This window comes from Giraffa tippelskirchi, chromosome 8 (assembly GCF_054371585.1).
Source record: "Giraffa tippelskirchi isolate mGirTip1 chromosome 8, T2T-mGirTip1v1.2.pri, whole genome shotgun sequence".
In the NCBI taxonomy this organism is placed as follows: domain Eukaryota; kingdom Metazoa; phylum Chordata; class Mammalia; order Artiodactyla; family Giraffidae; genus Giraffa; species Giraffa tippelskirchi.
In genome coordinates, this window is record NC_137282.1 from 140,795,570 (window position 1) to 140,811,550 (window position 15,981).

At 42.5% G+C, this 15,981-nt stretch overlaps 2 protein-coding genes across 6 annotated transcripts in view; both read right to left on the reverse strand.

Annotated features, from left to right (window-relative positions):
- Positions 1-10,746, reverse strand: part of CILK1 (ciliogenesis associated kinase 1) — a 30,276-nt gene extending 19,530 nt beyond the window's left edge. For all 5 annotated transcript variants that reach the window (XR_014061237.1, XR_014061236.1, XM_081517357.1 and 2 more), the window contains exons 1-4: positions 10,474-10,746; positions 8,492-8,546; positions 3,823-3,944; positions 2,742-2,821 (exon numbers count right to left, since the gene is read on the reverse strand). Coding sequence is in view for 3 of the 5 variants with exons in the window: in XM_081517357.1 (XP_081373483.1) it covers positions 2,742-2,821; positions 3,823-3,944; positions 8,492-8,546; positions 10,474-10,574 (358 nt within the window). In the remaining 2 variants the exon portion in view is untranslated. The remainder of the gene's footprint in view (positions 1-2,741; positions 2,822-3,822; positions 3,945-8,491; positions 8,547-10,473) is intronic.
- On the reverse strand, positions 10,474-10,723 carry LOC145516249 (uncharacterized). The gene has a single exon (XM_081517388.1). It carries the CDS (start codon positions 10,721-10,723, stop codon positions 10,604-10,606), a length of 120 nt encoding a protein of 39 aa, XP_081373514.1. The 3' UTR covers positions 10,474-10,603.
- Positions 10,747-15,981: the final 5,235 nt, after the last annotated feature.

Genomic DNA, 15,981 nt, shown 5'->3' on the forward strand with positions numbered 1-15,981 from the left:
GCTTCTCACTGTGGGGACTTCTCTTGTTGCAGAGCACTGGTTCTAGACAGCCGGCTCAGCAGATACGTGGTCTTAGCTGCCCCGTGGCATATGGAATCTTTCCAAGTCAGGGATTGAACTGTGTCCCCTGCATCGGCAGATGGATTCTTTACGACAGGACCCCTGGGGAAGTTCCCCCACCTCTGATTATCATCACGACTTTCTTCACCTCTGATTCTCTGCTCTCTGTGAGGACAGGTTTTTCTAGAGAAGCATGGCAAATGGACACAGATATGGGAACTAGTCTCCACTCTACTGCCTTAAGGCAGTGGGGCCTTTGGCAGGTCTTTAAACCTCTCTGAACCTCAGTTTCCTCTTCTCTGAAAGGAAAAGACACCATCTGTTCTCTTTACCTGGGAACTTGGCAAGGAAACACAAAAGGCAATGGATGAAATGACATCAAGCTCAAACCAGAACTGGCACTTAGCTGGGGGAGAGTGTCCAGGAGAATCTGAGGAAGAAGCATGGTGCTGGGGTTAGAAGAGCAAAGGAGGTCTGACCACCGTAAACTGAGCCTTCCCTTGCACCATTTCCGAGTACAATCCAAGTATGAAAGGCATGCAAGGGAGACTGATAATGCAAGGTTCCGAAGAGCTGTTTTCACCCCAATCATTTATGGATGCTATATTACTGGATATGAGTATACATTGTGTGTATGCATACATGTGCCCTAGTGGGTGTTGGAGGAGAGTATATATGTAGCTGCATGTGTGCATGTGTACTCACAGATGTGTGCATGTGTGTGCACATATGGGTGCATGTATGTGTGAGCATATGTGGCTTGATTTGATGGGATTTGGTAGAGACCTGAATAAAAGGATGTAAGTTCTTCCTGGCAACAACTGAGCCTCGCAAAAAGCAACAAAAAGGAAGAGAAAGCCAACACATATTAACTTTCTTACAGACCCACCACGCAGTCCTCTGAGCAAAGAGCCTCGGTAACTGAGACACTATGATGGGTCTCTATCTGAACATGTCTAGCTGACCTTTCTCTTTGGAGATTCACTTTGATTTCTCACCATTTCTTTCTCCAGGACTCTAAAATCTAGTAAGTGCTCCTTCTCCTCCTATCTGTCTGTAAGACACCACGACAGAAGTTTTCAGCATTTTGCAAAATCATACCATCCTTTGGGAATTCTTGTGCCAAAAGTGTTCCTTCAACCTTTGTCAGTGAAATCAGAGATGATACCTTTTATCGAAGACTTTTCATAGAATTGGTTCACGGGCTTGCGTATCATTCTTGAATTATTAAGCACATACCCACGGCTTCCATAGATGGACAGCCTCTGTTTGTGTTTCGTTTGACCTCTTAAGTGTGAGGTGCTGCTTAGGGGTCACGGAGAGGACTGGGAAGGGTCCCAGACTTACCATGTGGCACAATGTCTTTTCCCCTCGCTGCCAATTTGCGTCAATTCTGAACTGACTATCATCAAAGGGCTTCTGCCCAGCTTCCTTGCTGGGTAGTGAAACCCATTTGCTGGTGCAATATTTGCAATGGCAGTGATAGCTTTCGACTGGGAGTGAACAGGTTTCTGCCTATGTAATATCAGCTTGCCCATCTGTCTGGATGTCAAAGCCACCCCAAATGGCCTCCTGAGGGACTCCTTACTCCCCTGGTAGACACGTATGTCCATCCCGAGGCTCTGTGTTCATAAGAAGGTATCAATCCAACCTCAGCTGGGTCTGTGGCCAGTTAGTAACCCAGACTAGTAATGCCTCAGACTACTAATCCTACTCAATACCGTACAAAAGCCCAGCTAAGAACAACAGTGATAGAGGATTTCCTGACGGGTATGTGACCATCCATTCCTCTGGATGCTCCAAATCTCTCCCTGGACTCACCAGACCATCCCTAGAGTGAATCATACTGGGCCCCAGTAGGACCATTTTCTCTGATCAGGTGATGTAATTGGCCTATGTTGAGGGAGATGACCTGGAACTAGCTCATGCAACCCACTGCTGTGTTTACTGTGAAGGTAACGTTATGTAAAGATCCATGAGAGAAACCTCTCTGGTATCAGTACCAGGAATAGCTCTGCTTCTCTTGGGCAACTGAAGTGTTTATACATTGGAGAGACCAAGTAGGTTGCAATTGGTCGTGTTTCATGTTCTGCATTGTCTGACAACAAACGCAAACTCACATCTTTAGCCTGTTTCTTCTACTTAAATAAGACTTGCTGACATGCATTTCATGGAGTAACCTCACCCCTGGCTATATCCATGCCTTGTTTTGCTTTTTCTTTGCTTATTTTAAGTGTATTTTATTTTTCTGGATTGTATAAATCTTATTAGAGCAGTTTACACCCTTCTGAACAAGCTGAAATTAAATATACTAAGAAAATGAGAGACCACAGCAAAGCAGTGCTAGTTAAGGGGGTTAAACATCATATGTGGAGTTTGTCTGAATTCCAAATGAGGCTTCTCCTTAATACACCCATTAATGGTCAGAAATAATTCTTCAACATATAACTAAGAAGCCTGATGTTAAAATCTAGAGAATAAGAACATGCAGAAATGATAAATAATGAGGGAAATTCAGAAATCAAGCTACAGAAGATAACATATTCCAAAATCCATTATCAGCCTCTCAACTCTTCAACTTTTTCTGGGAGTCAATTACAAAAGACACTGATGCATCCTACACCTGCTATCTGAGGACAGCATTTCATTGCTATTCAAAGGACAATACTCCAATCACCTACCGTGTTTATGAATAAATGCAAGTCCTTGCAATATCTGATACATGATATTTCTTATAGCAGACTCGGGAAACAACTTATTTCTGTGTGGGACAAAGGAAAAAAGTTAGAAATCTCGATTTATGAAATTTGTTTGTCAAAACAAATCCCCTGTTCTCAAATTCTTAGCATAACCAAAAGAACATGAGAAAACACTTGCTCACATGCTAATCTGATCAGATCCTTGGATCATAAAGACCAAAGAAAAACAACTGCTTATCCATGTAACAGAGCATACCTTATAAGTACCAAATATATTCAGTTATCTTACAAAGAAGAAACAATTAAACATTTAATAATAAATCTAGAAAAATTCTTTCCAATATAGCTTATAAAAAATCGCCTCTCTTCATAATATAATTAAAGTGTAACAAATTTTTGATGGGGAAAATCTGAGGTCTTTCACATGAATGTCTTAGGAGATGCAGTGGATAGTGACATTGTTCCCTGGTTGTGCAAGCCATACAGCTTCACTGCTATTCCTGACAATGAAAAATGATATTTGCTCACTGAAACTACTCAGAGGGATGCTCCGAATGGCAATCACCTGCCACCAAGAAAATGTGCCCAACAGGTTCCACATGGTTCACTTTTAAAGTTCAAAATGACCATTGCAGGTAAATTTTTTATTTGTTTCTTTGTCTTCCCAGCATGCGAGCCCTGAGCACTGTAGCAAGATAGGCACTGTAAGAGACCTAGAAGTATCCGACAGATGGCTCAGAATGAATGAATCCGCTACACTTTTCAGCTGTAGTCACTCAGCCCATACTGTCCTGTGGAAAGGAGACCTGCAGAGTTATCTGTTAAACCTCTGAGCCTGTTTCGGTGAATCACCCATTAAGACATTCATAATGACTGCTCTGAAAGTAGCTTTCTCCCCAGCTATTCCAGGGCCTCCCAAGCAGGACTGCAGGTGGGGGCCCCTCATCTCCTGGCAGCTTTAAACAGCCAAGCTGAAGCAGCATGCCCACAATAAACAAAAGCAGAAAGAAAACACATGCGCATTGCAACATTTATTTCTAAGAACATGATGACCACCCTGTACCTTTCTTTAATGAGCTGGTAAAGATTCTCCTTCATGTACTCAAAGATAAAATAAAGATGATCATTTTCCCTGATAACTTCTTTTAATTTTACTACATTGGCATGGTTGAGCTTCTTTAAAGACTGAAAGGCAATGAAAAAAAAAAAAACATAAAAATTAGAGTTAAGTCTGTTGTTGAAAAAAGAAAAGCAATCCCACAAACAGGGAGAAGCACCTAATTCTAAACCTGCAGCAAAGTGGCACAATTCATATTATACTGACAATATTTTAATAAACGGTATTTCTCTGAATTGGTAGTAACTTTAGGTAGAAAAACTATTTCAATTAATGAACCAAGAGGTAAGAATGTGACCATAACTGGAGCTGCTGGCTTCCCCTAGCACAAGGTACCGGGCCAGGGCTATTTTAGATGTACTCCCTCCAGGTGATGGAATTCACACCATGAAAGTGTCCAGAGAGGAAACCACTGAGGCTTTGATTAATATTGGAGAGGCAGCTGCTGGGAGCTGAGGTCACCAGCCAGCAGTCTGCAGACATGCTGAGCAGGAAATTGCTCAAATAGACAGAGGCTGACAGCCCAATTCTCTCAACTTTCTTCTGACTCATGTGTGTCCCTGGGACGTATAGCTCTTCTTACAAGGTAAGTGTTAAAGAAGAAGGCAAAGAAGGAGGGGAGAAGGAGGAGAAATTTCATTGGAAAGACCATGAAGGGAGATGAGAGAGAGACCTCTGCTTCCAAGAACAGCAAAGGCAAAAAAGTCAAGCGGGGGATGAGGAACAGAGTGGGTGGCTTAGAAGATGGTGAGTGACCTTCTGATTATTCCCTATGCACACGTGTGGTTTTCCTCTTCCTGGAACATACGTTTGGTGCAGCCATGTGCAAGCTATTTTCTGTTTGCATCACTAGCTCTGTCCAGAGTGAACAAATACGCTTTCATAATGTTGAGCAGCAATCCAGTTCATGTGCGATGACCAGACACCCAACTGCAGGTTTGCTCACCAGCTGATCAGAATTTGACAGACTGTCTCTTTTAAGAATGCCTCAAGGAGCCACTGTGACAGTGGGTTAAGCCCTTTAACTCAAAAACCCTTTTCCTCATGGAGAGGTGAGTGCATGCTCAGTCACTTCAGTCGTGTCCAACTCTCTGCGACCCCCTGGACCATGATTCTCCAGGCAACAATACTGGAGTGGGTTTCCAGTTCCTTCTCCAGTGATAAAGTATGAAGTGAGTAAAGTGAGTGGAGTGAAGTCGCTCAGTTGTGTCCGACTCTTTGTGACCCCATGGGCTGTAGCCTACCAGGCTCCTCTGTCCATGAGAATTTCCAGGCAAGAGTACTGGAGTGGGTTGCCATTTCCTTCTCCAAGGAGACGTGAGTCTGACAATAATAAATTGTAAAGCCCTCTTTATCTCTTAACTTCCTTCAAAAGAACATTCCTTCTATAAAGCAAACAACCAGAATGTATGAAGATGAAAGTGTTAATGTGAGTGTCCAAACCTGGAAGGACACTCGATAACAAGGCACCCAAGGGGAATGTGTAATGTGACCGAGTTACTTAGACAGCTGGGAAAAAGGGAGGAAATATGGCCAGTGAACAGGAACAAATAAGATGTCTGGAACCTCTTCCCTGAAAGACAAGCTTTTGCCAAGCGTCTCTCTGGCAGGAAATCCTCAGCTGTTTTGGCCAAATGGCCAGATCCTGATTACTGCTTCTAGTTAGGTTGGATTTCTGGTTCTCTGTGAGTAGCAAACATTGCTAACTCGTAAGCATTCACCAGACTCTCATGGACTGCAGTCGTCTTTCCTGTGTCTTTGCTTAAAATGCACCACCAGCCGTGGCTGAGGCATCTGGTGGGTGAGCAGCAGGATGAACTGGGCAGATTTATTTGGAGGAAGATGAAGTCGGTTTTAGAGCTTTGAGAGAAGAGACTTCCAGCCAAGGAGTAGGGTGCCTTCCACTCTTAGCCAGATGTTTGCTTTGAGCATGAATTACCAGTCCAAGTCTAAGAGTGGCTGCAGCTCTCACATCTAAGTGAGGTTCAGGGGCCAATTAAAGTCTCTATCAGTTTAATAGAAAAAGAATTAACATAAAAAAAAGGACTAATTTTGTGGAGGACCTCACGTGACTCATTTTTGAGAGATATACTTCCAGAAAGAAGGCATCTTGTTTTGGCTTGGCAAAGGCTTCCAAAGAGAGAGAGGCACGTCAGCTGCATCAGGCGGAGAAGAAGGAGCACAACAGAGATGCTTCAGGGAGGAGTAATCTGCAGGCTCTGAGTGGTCGGTGAGTCTCATCCACGTCACTTAAAGAAAGAGTCAGGCCCAGATAAGCTAGGTAGGGGGGCAACAATGTGTCAGGAGGGAGACCCTCAGAGATCAGGTGAGGGAGCAAGTGGCCACCCAGTGTCTGAGGGAAGAGAACTGCCTGGATGCGAGACCCTGGGCTTGAGACCAAGCCTCGCTGCCTAGAGCTGTATCTCCCTCCAGCAAATTACTGAGTCTCTGGGTCTCAGCTCTTCTCATCATGAAACTCAAGATGTTAAGACTTTCCTCATCAGATGGTTGTGGGGATGAAATAAGACCGAGCGTGTAAAGCACCTAAGGTGCTGCCTGGCCCATAACAGCTACTCAGTAAATGGTAGATGGTGTGTGAACAGCTGAGTGCTGGGGAGACCAGATGTGTGGGGAGTGGGGTCACACAGGCCACTTCCATGAGCTGTGGCTTCTGAGTGGAGGGTAAACAATAATTATGACAGAAGAGGGGGAAATGATGAGCCCTGGGGGAGGCAGACAATCTAGAAAATTCAGGCACTCATGTCCACTAAGCAGTTGGATATATGGACCTGAAGCAGGGGTCGGCAAACTTTTCTGTCAAGGGACAGACAGTATATAGCTTAGGCTTTCCTGGTCATATATAGTCCCCACTGCAACTACTCAGCTTGGCCAGTGTAGCATGAAATCAGCCATCGATTATATGTAAACAAATGGACACGGCTGCATTCCAACAATTTTTTTTTTAATGAAAACAGGCAGTAGGCTATTTATTGACCCCTGATCTAAATGCATAAGTAAGATAAAAGATGTGAAGGGGCTGCTGAAGGAAGGGGAACGAATAAAATCCCTTGGGAGGAGAAGTCAAAGCAAAGGAAAAAATTGCTGAGAAGAGAGTATGAGAAATTATCACTATTTAAAGGGTGGACTCATAGATCCATTGGTGAAAGGCAAGAAAGAAGGGGAAGAGGTGGGTCAAAGCGAGTCCACAGACATGGGAGAGGAGGGGAGGAGAGGAGGAAGTGGTCCACAGACAAGAAAATGCCTGAGAAAATGATCCTGGACTTGGCAGCTAGGAGAGCAGCTTGTGGCTGTTAGGAGAGCAGCTTCGAGGAACGCCTGATTCAGTGAAGTGGAAAGTCAGTGGTGGGGTGAAGTGATGGCAGAGGGGGACTCTGGAAAGTGAGGTCAGGAAGAGGGATGGGTGGGAGGTCCAGGGGAGGGAGGGTTGAGTCTGGTTAGAGAGAACAATGGGCACATTGATAGACGGAAGACAAGGAGCCAGTGGAAAGGAGTTTAAAGATATGGGAAGGTTCATAATAGCCAAAGGAGTCTCAATGTCCATCGATGGATGAATGGATAAACAATATATAATAGATCCACACAATGGACTGTTAATCAGCCTTAAAAAGGAAGGAAATCCTGACACAGGGATGAATCTTGAAGACATTCTAAGTGAAATAAGCCAGTCACAAAAAAGACAAATACTGTATGATTGCACTTAAATGAGGTACCTAGTGTTGAATTCATACAGGTAGAATGTAGAATGGTGCTGGCCAGGGGCTGAGGGGAGGGATTCATGGGGAATTTTTGTTTAATGGATAAAGAGTTTCAGCTTTGCAAGATGAAAAGAGTCCCGGAGATGGATGCTGCTGATGGCAGTACAATAATGTATATACTTAATGCCAGTGAACTGTATCATTTTTAGGTCAAATATGCAATTCTGAATCTATTTTGAGCCCTCTGGGTTCTAGCATGAGACACCTTTGTCATTCTAATAGTGTCCGCTATTTCTCCAACTATCTACCTGGCAACCTGCCATTTTCCTTTGAGTTTCTGTTAACATTAATGCACAGGCATTGTTTGTGGAAAATGTGCAAAAAGGCTAACATTAATGCACAGGCATTGTTTGTGGAAAACGTGCAAAAAGGCTTTCCTCAGAGACGACTATACAATATGATTACTGCATATTTCAATTTCTGGATGGTACGACAGATTTTCTAATACCATTTAGTTTACTATGTAAACAAAGTGGTGCAAATCTTTTAATAAGTGTTTAAAAAGGTAAATATTACGCTATGCACATTTCATCATAACTTGAAAGAAAAGGGACATTAGTGAGAAACTAGTGAAAGCTGAATAAATCTGTGGTTAACAGTCTATTACCAAGATTTAAATAAAGTACATGAATACACACGAAAAAAAACTTTTAAAAAAAGTACATGCACTAATATAATACCACAATCTTCTTCTCTTAGCTGTTAACTGTATTGTTATCATCTGCCTCCTTTTTCAGCTTCAGTGAAACAATTCTACCTGTATCAACTATAAATCTACCATGTATAAAGCAATTTTAATCAACCATATGTAAATTATTCCCTCATGTGTTAATAAATACCTTGACCTCCCGAAGGTTCATGCATTCTTCCCAGGAATAAAACTTTCTTTTCATTCTGAAAGAGAAGAGAGAAACAAACAGCATGCTTACTCCCAGTAACAGGGTATGCTTTATCTTTAAAAAAAAAAAAAAAAAGTTTTCATTCTGGACCTAATGAACAGTGCTTAAAGTGGGTTCCAGTTTCTACCAAATATTATATACTATCCAAAACAGCACTTTACCTAGGAACCTGGCAGTGCAATCAATTTTCCAGCACAAGAGTTCCCCAGGAGAGTTAGCACAGGGTAACTGCAAAGAGATCTGGACTGATGTCTTGCTCTGTCACTAATTAGTTGACCATGGGAAAAATCCCATGGGCTTCTTTTATCTAGACCAGAGCTCTCCAATCAAACTTTCTGTACTGGTGGGAAAGTTCTGTGCTGTCCAATATGGGAGCCATTAGACGCACGTGACTGCTGAGCAGTTGGAGTGAGGCTAGTGCAACACAGAAACTGAATTCCTAATTTAAATTTTACATTTAAATGACACATGATTACTTGCCACCATGTTGGACTGCACAAGGACGGGCCCTCTGGTACAGGGGTTGGCAAACTATGACCCATGGGCCAGCTCCCCACCGACCATCTGATTTGATACAGCCCACGAGACAAGAAGGGCACTTATCTTTTGTTTTATTTTATTGTAAAAATATTTATTTGTTTATTTGGGTCTTGTTGCTGCATGTGGGACCTTCACTCTTCACTGTGGCACGTAGGACCTAGTTCCCTGACCAGGGATTGAACTTGCATTGGGAGCATGGACTCTTAGCCACTGACCCACCAGGGAAGTCCCTCACCTATGTTTCTAAACGGTTGCAGAAAACAAAAGAAAAATAATAAATCATGACATGTGAAAGTGATCTGAAATTCCAGCTTCAGTTTCCACAAATGAAGTTTTGCTGGAACACAATCACACCCGTTTGTTTCTATATGATCTGTGGCTGCCTTCCCACTACGCCAGCAGAGCTGGGTTGTGACGGAGACCGTATGGCCTACAAAGGCCAAAATATTTACTGCTTGGCCCTCTGCAGGAGAAGCGTGCCAACCCCTGGCCCAGAGCCTGTGGAGAGAGACAGAGAGCCGGGTGAGCTGGCCAGAAATCTAAGGGTTCCCGCGTTCACAGCACTTCAACCACATCCTCTCATTTGAATCTTATGGCAGCCCCACGAGACAGATGGGATGGGAGGAAACTAAGAAACAGAGAAGTTATGCCATTTCCCCAAGGTCTCATTGCTGGCTACTGAAAGACCAACTCTCATCTCTCCTCCTCACTCTGACAAGTCTGTCCCCGACGTCACACTGTTTCTCAGTTGAGTGACCAGTCCCTTTATTCATGCCCTAGGTATTTTTTTAGCCCCTGCTATGTGGCAGTGGCCCAGGCACTAGAGAGACATTCCTCATGGCACTGACCTCGAAGCAGGAAGGCAGGTGATTAACCATCTTCTGTGTTGAGTGCTATGGAGGAAAGGGTCAGGGCATCGTGAAACTGGGCCCCAAAGCGACCTAACCTTGTCTAAGGCATCAGGGAACAGTTGTCCTGGGAAGCGGTATTAAACCAAGACCTGAAGGACGAGGGGAATTTGGCCCAGTTGGAGGCGTGGGGTAGGGAGTTGCATAGGGAGGCAAAGGGCAGAAAGGTATCTGGTGAGTTCAAGAAGCCAAAGGCCAGAGTGGCTGGGATGAAGAAGACAAGGGGAGAGTGGGAAGAGATGCGCCAAAGAAAACAGGAAAGGGCCTATTTGTAAAACTGGGGGCTTGATCCTACAACTGATAGGAAGAGATTAAAAGCTCTTAGTTTGGGTTCTTTGAAAGCAGAGTCTGAGGCAAGGACTCGGATGCAGGGAGTGTATTGGGAAGCTAATTCCAGGAAACCAGGGCAGGGAGCAGGGAATCTGAGAACAGACAGCCGGGGTAAGAACCACGAGTATGAAGGATAAAACTCACTTTTTAATAGCAATCAGTTCCCCAGACTCGATGCTTCTTCCCAGCAGGACGGAACCATAGGTTCCATCCCCGAGTTGCTTGATGGTTGTGTATCTATTCATGGTGTGCCCACTCAGGCCGGACACTCATCTCAGGGCCGAGGCGGATCAGTCCTGCAGCCGCAGCCGACCTCCCCAGAGTGTAACCAGATTTTTCTATGGCAGCACCAGCACAAGGTATTCAATAGAACGTGACTATCTCCCAAATACATATTTTCAAAGATGAGTCTTCTGCCTGTAGAGAATGATAAGAGAGAAGGATAAACGTTAATGGACGTTCTGAGTCTGTCTAAATCAGGAGCCGGTTGGAACCCCCCAGCTCACCATCCGTTATTTGTGAATAAAGTTTTATTGGCACATAGTCATGCCCACTCACTTGCATATTATTGGCAGCTGTTTTCATGCTACACAGCGAAGTAGGTGTGACATGGACTGTATGGTCCACATAGCCTAAGGGATGTATTATTGTGCCCTTTACAAAAAAAACTTTGTCCACTTCTGGTCTAAATAATGCTCTTTTCTAATTTTTTATAAAACGAGAGATAGAATTCTTGGAAAGTGATTTCACCACTGACTCAGAAATCAATCAGCTGCAATTTGATACCCTTCTGCTGACCAACCACTGTAGGCAAACACTCCATGATAACTACAGCCGATGGAAATCGCTGAGCTACAAAAATCCATGCTAAATATGCTGTGTTCTGTGTAATTCAGCTACTATTAACAATGTAAATTCACAAAGGCCAAGAAATGCTTAAATTAAGGTTCTGATATAGAACTTACATGTGCTCCATGAACTGTTTGTGGCTTGGCAAAGATAGTATTTTAATATTTTTATTACTAGACATTCAGAAGCTAAACAAAGAACTAGTAATTTTTTAAGGCCTGCATGCAGAGTGTGTCTCTCTTAAAGTCATTCACTTGTGTTTTTTTAAAAAGATAAGTCATTGATTTTTTCATTTATAAAACTAAGTATCATTCAGTCTGCCTATAATGAAAACATGTACTACATAACTTAAGTGATTGCAATGCCTTTATGCAAACATTAATAAAATGTAAATACTTTAAATAAGAATAGTAAAGGCATTAAAAATACATCTGTCAAACGAATAATCTGAAAAGTTAAAAGATCAGAAAAGAATGGTTAGAAGTATGTGACATTCTGCAACTAAATCCAGTCAATGCAACTTCTCCTTCCAAAAGAATTCCAATCAATAAATGTAGAAGGAAAGAGGGAATTAAGAAATTCACTATTAGGCAAACTTCACAATTTGTTACAGACAAGACTGGTGGATGGATGCAAATATTGGTTGATGAATGTTTGAGGAGAAACAGGGGACATAAAGTCAGGTGAAATAAGTCCGAGAAAGATAAATACTGTATGATATCACTCAAGGTGAATCAGGGAAAAGGTGTCTAGGTATTCTTTGTACTGTTCTGGCAACTCTGTAGTATGTTTGAATTATTATAGACTAAAAGTTGAAAAAATTCTCAAAATGGTAGAGGAAGGAAATCTTTAAAAAGATAATATGTATCTTAAGCATTTTTTCAGCCTAAAATACTTTAATGTAGATTTACTTAATAAAACCTAATATGAACTTGTTCATAAGACAGAACACATCATACATCATGGCTTCTCCACTTCACGATTAGTGCACTGTGGACTATTTTGGATTCAAGCTGTGTCTCAACATGGAAACAGCGTTTGGGCCACAACATAAGCAATTTGGGGCTCTGTGTTTTTCCTTCTTGTTTATATTTATCTCTATCTATTTTTTATAGGGGTTTCCCAGGTGGCTCAGGGGTAGAGAATCTGCCTGTCAATGCAGGAGATGCATGAGATTCTAGTTCAATCCCTGGGTCGGGAAGATCCCCTGGAGAAGGGAATGGCAACCCTCTCCAGTATTCTTGCCTGGAGAATCCCATGGACAGAGAAGACTGGACAGGCTACAGTCCATGGCATCACAAAAAGTCAGATATGACTTAGAGACTAGACAACATTTTTGATATGACAATATGATTTCTGCTTGATTCATAATTAAATTTTCCAAGTTGAAATTCCCAAACCATTATTGTATGTCATTTTCCTTAAAAAAAAAAATCAGTGGAACTTTGATCTGTCAAAAATCAGCTAACTAATAAATTACATGCTTTATTTTTTTTTAAAGTAGGCTTTGACCTAGAGACAATGGGAAGTCAATTTTTTTTAACAAGAAAATAACATGATCAGATTTGCATTTTGTAATCCAGTTAGTTAGAATATTCTTCTTAATGTCCAATTTAAACCTGACTTTCTAAGCTAATTTCCTCATGCTGCATCTTTTGTGGACATAAACTATCCTGTGAAAATGTGTATGTTCATCAAATTAGTAATCAGATGTGTACCTCTCAGCCTCCTCTTGCTGTAATTACACCTTTCCTCATAGGACAGATTTTTCCACTCCTTTAATTATCTTTGGCATTCATCTCTGAATCCTCACACATTTTTCCATCTCCTTGATGAACTATGGTGACCAAAATTTAATAACGATCTACATTCCAGTAGCATGTGGGCTTTCCCTTTTTTAGGAGGGGGGACGATGGGCATTATACTATAATAATAATAATTCATATCTATTAATTATTAATCATAGAAGCCTTTCTTTGATAGTTACTTCCTCATCGACTAAAATTGTATAATTGGGAAAATGTCTTCCTAGATTACCATTGAGAAAGCTCTCTTGAAAAAATTAAGAGCTTTATCAAAATCATGATAGAATGGATCATTCATTCACTACACAGTCACCCTATGATTCCTCCTTGCTACACCGTCAGTCACATTGTCATAGAACAAAACTCAATTACTCTGGCAAGATTTGACCCTCAACATACCATAGCAGTTGCTTTTTAATTTTATTTCAAGTAATTACATACTGTTGTAAAATGGATCTGACTAGAGTCTCTTCAGGCACTGAAGTCAGGTTGACAATGTCTAATTTTATTCAAACCAAGATGCCAAGCACTATGCAAGACTTTTGGGGTACATTATGGATAAGGGAAAGGTCCTTCCTTTAAATGACTCACAACTGTCACGTACATGGAAATTGCAGGAAACACTATGAACCCACGGTAGAGAGAGCAGCCAATTCTTGGGAGGAGGGAGAGATCTGACAACCCTTCACAGCAAAAGCAGTATTGAGGTTTGAAGAATGAGTGAAGTTTTATTATACAGAAAAGGGAGAGAAGAGAATTACAGATGGAAAAAAACTCTGCCAAATGTTGGTGGGTATAAGAGCTTGGTATGCTCACAAGGGGGCAAACGCCTAGTCGTTCCTACCCTGTGTAAACTGTAGAATCACTCGGGAAATTTTTAACAGATATTGATGCCCAAGTTCCACTTTTAAGAGAAGGTCAAGGGTAGGGGCCGAGTTCTGGTAGTTTAGAAAGCCCTCCAGGGGATTCCAATGTGCAACCCAACTGTCAAGTGCAAGGCTAGGGCAAAAAAGCCATGGAGGGCAGTAAGGAAATGCAGGCTATGGCGAGAAACTTTGAGTGGGGTCTAGTTGTGAAAAGGTATATTTGTCATGCAGGAATTTGGTCTTTACCCTGCCACATGGGAACTCTCTGGGGTTTTTAAGCAGGGAAATCACATGAGGAAGATCCCCCTTGCCTATTCAAACGGATGTTAGAATAGAGAGACTTGAGGCAGATGGACAAGTTTGAGAGTACTGCAATAGTTAGGTGAACTATGTGGAAGGTCTGAACAAAAGTACTGGACAGGATGAATGTTAGAGTAGGAGACACTATGGGCTCTGTTTTCTATAGTGTTGAATTTGAGGTGAGTACCAAACCTCTCACTGGAGATTCTCTAAGGCTGTTCTATTTTTTTCCCCCAAAGATAGTGCATTATTGGAGTTCTTATTAGGAGGAGAGCATTCAGACAAGGCTAATATATTGCACAACTCTGGGGGATCATAGAGCACTACATGAATGGTGTCCACTGGAGTTTTGCAACATGGCAGCTGTGGGTCCAGAATAAGGGACGTGTGACAGTCTCAACATACACCTGAATTACTGTTCAACTCTGGGTGACAAACTTCAAGAAAGATGTTAAAGAATATACTAAGGGTCTAAATGAAAGCATAAGAAGAGTAGCTGAAAAAACACAGAATACAGGAAGAAAAGGAGACTTAGGGAGCCGTGTTGATTATTTCAAGTGTACAGAGGGATACTGGAAAGAAGGATTAGTTACATTATATATGAATCCAGAGGACAGAACCATGACAGCTATCTGAGTCTTCTATGCTCTAGTAAATTATTTCCTATACTAAAAAAAAAAAAGAAGTGGCATTATTCAAATTAACATTAGACAAAAAGTAGCATTCAACCAGTCAATTCTGAACATAACCTAGCAGGAAGTGGTTAATGACATTTTAGATCAGTATTGTTCAGTTGTTCATCATTTTTGTGGTGGCCCGAATGTAATGACTCACGTTATGCTCTGAAAGGAAATGACAAAAACTCACTGCCGCTCTGGGAAAGCAACAGGGTGATGGACAACACACTAGGAGAAAGAAGGACCATATGAGATGCCAATGCCCCACAGCCATGCTCCTCTTGCTGCTTAGTTTATAGAGCTCTGATTTTATTCAGGGTTCAATATAATCAGGGATGACAGCCACCTACTACAGCCTTAGGGCATGAACTAGGATCAGTCGAAGCCAAGCCAAGCAATTCTACTTCCTACTGAATACTGTTTAGGAGTGGGATGGTGGTCTGACTTAAGCGACAGAAAGGAAAGTGAGCTGGCGAGGGAAGAGAAAGTCTTCTGAGGGGGAATCTACTCCCTGATAGACACAGTTGGGGATTCCATGGTGGCTCAGCAGTAAAGAATCTGCCTAAAATGCAGGAGACCTGGGTTCGATCCCTGAGTTGGGAATATCCGCTGCAGGAGGGCATGGCAACCCACTCCAGTATTCTTGCCTGGAGAATTCCCATGGACAGAGGATCCTGGCGGGCTATAGTCCATAGGGTCGCAAAGAGTCGGACACGACTGAAGCGACTAAGCAGCAGCAGCAGAGACAGTTGACCAAGAGGTTGCCCTGTGTTTCTGCCTTGAACATGGTTGTATAAAGTTGTGATGTTTAGAGCTGAGACAGTCTTCTGGTGGTGATGAGATGTCAGCTCTCAAGATGAGAATCCCAACTCCTAAGGATGGACGCAAAGAAAGAAGCTGAGTCCTGGATGACATCGCTGGGCTGCTGCATGATCCCCGAAAATATCTGCTTTAGATTTCTTGTTCTATGACCTAATCAAAAGTCCTGGTGCTGAAGCCACCATCAGGGATTCTATCAAGGCCAAATGAAAGCATTCCTGTGGAACACGTACAGTGACCAGGGCACAGCAGTTGGGGTAAGGTCCTGGCGGGGTGGAGACGACCACAGTGCTACAGCTGCATAAGGAAGAAGTCACCATGTGGACCACTGGCCGG

Excerpts from the sequence above, each read along its gene's own strand:
- LOC145516249 (XM_081517388.1), bottom strand. The coding sequence starts at position 10,723 with ATGTATTTGGGAGATAGTCACGTTCTATTGAATACCTTGTGCTGGTGC.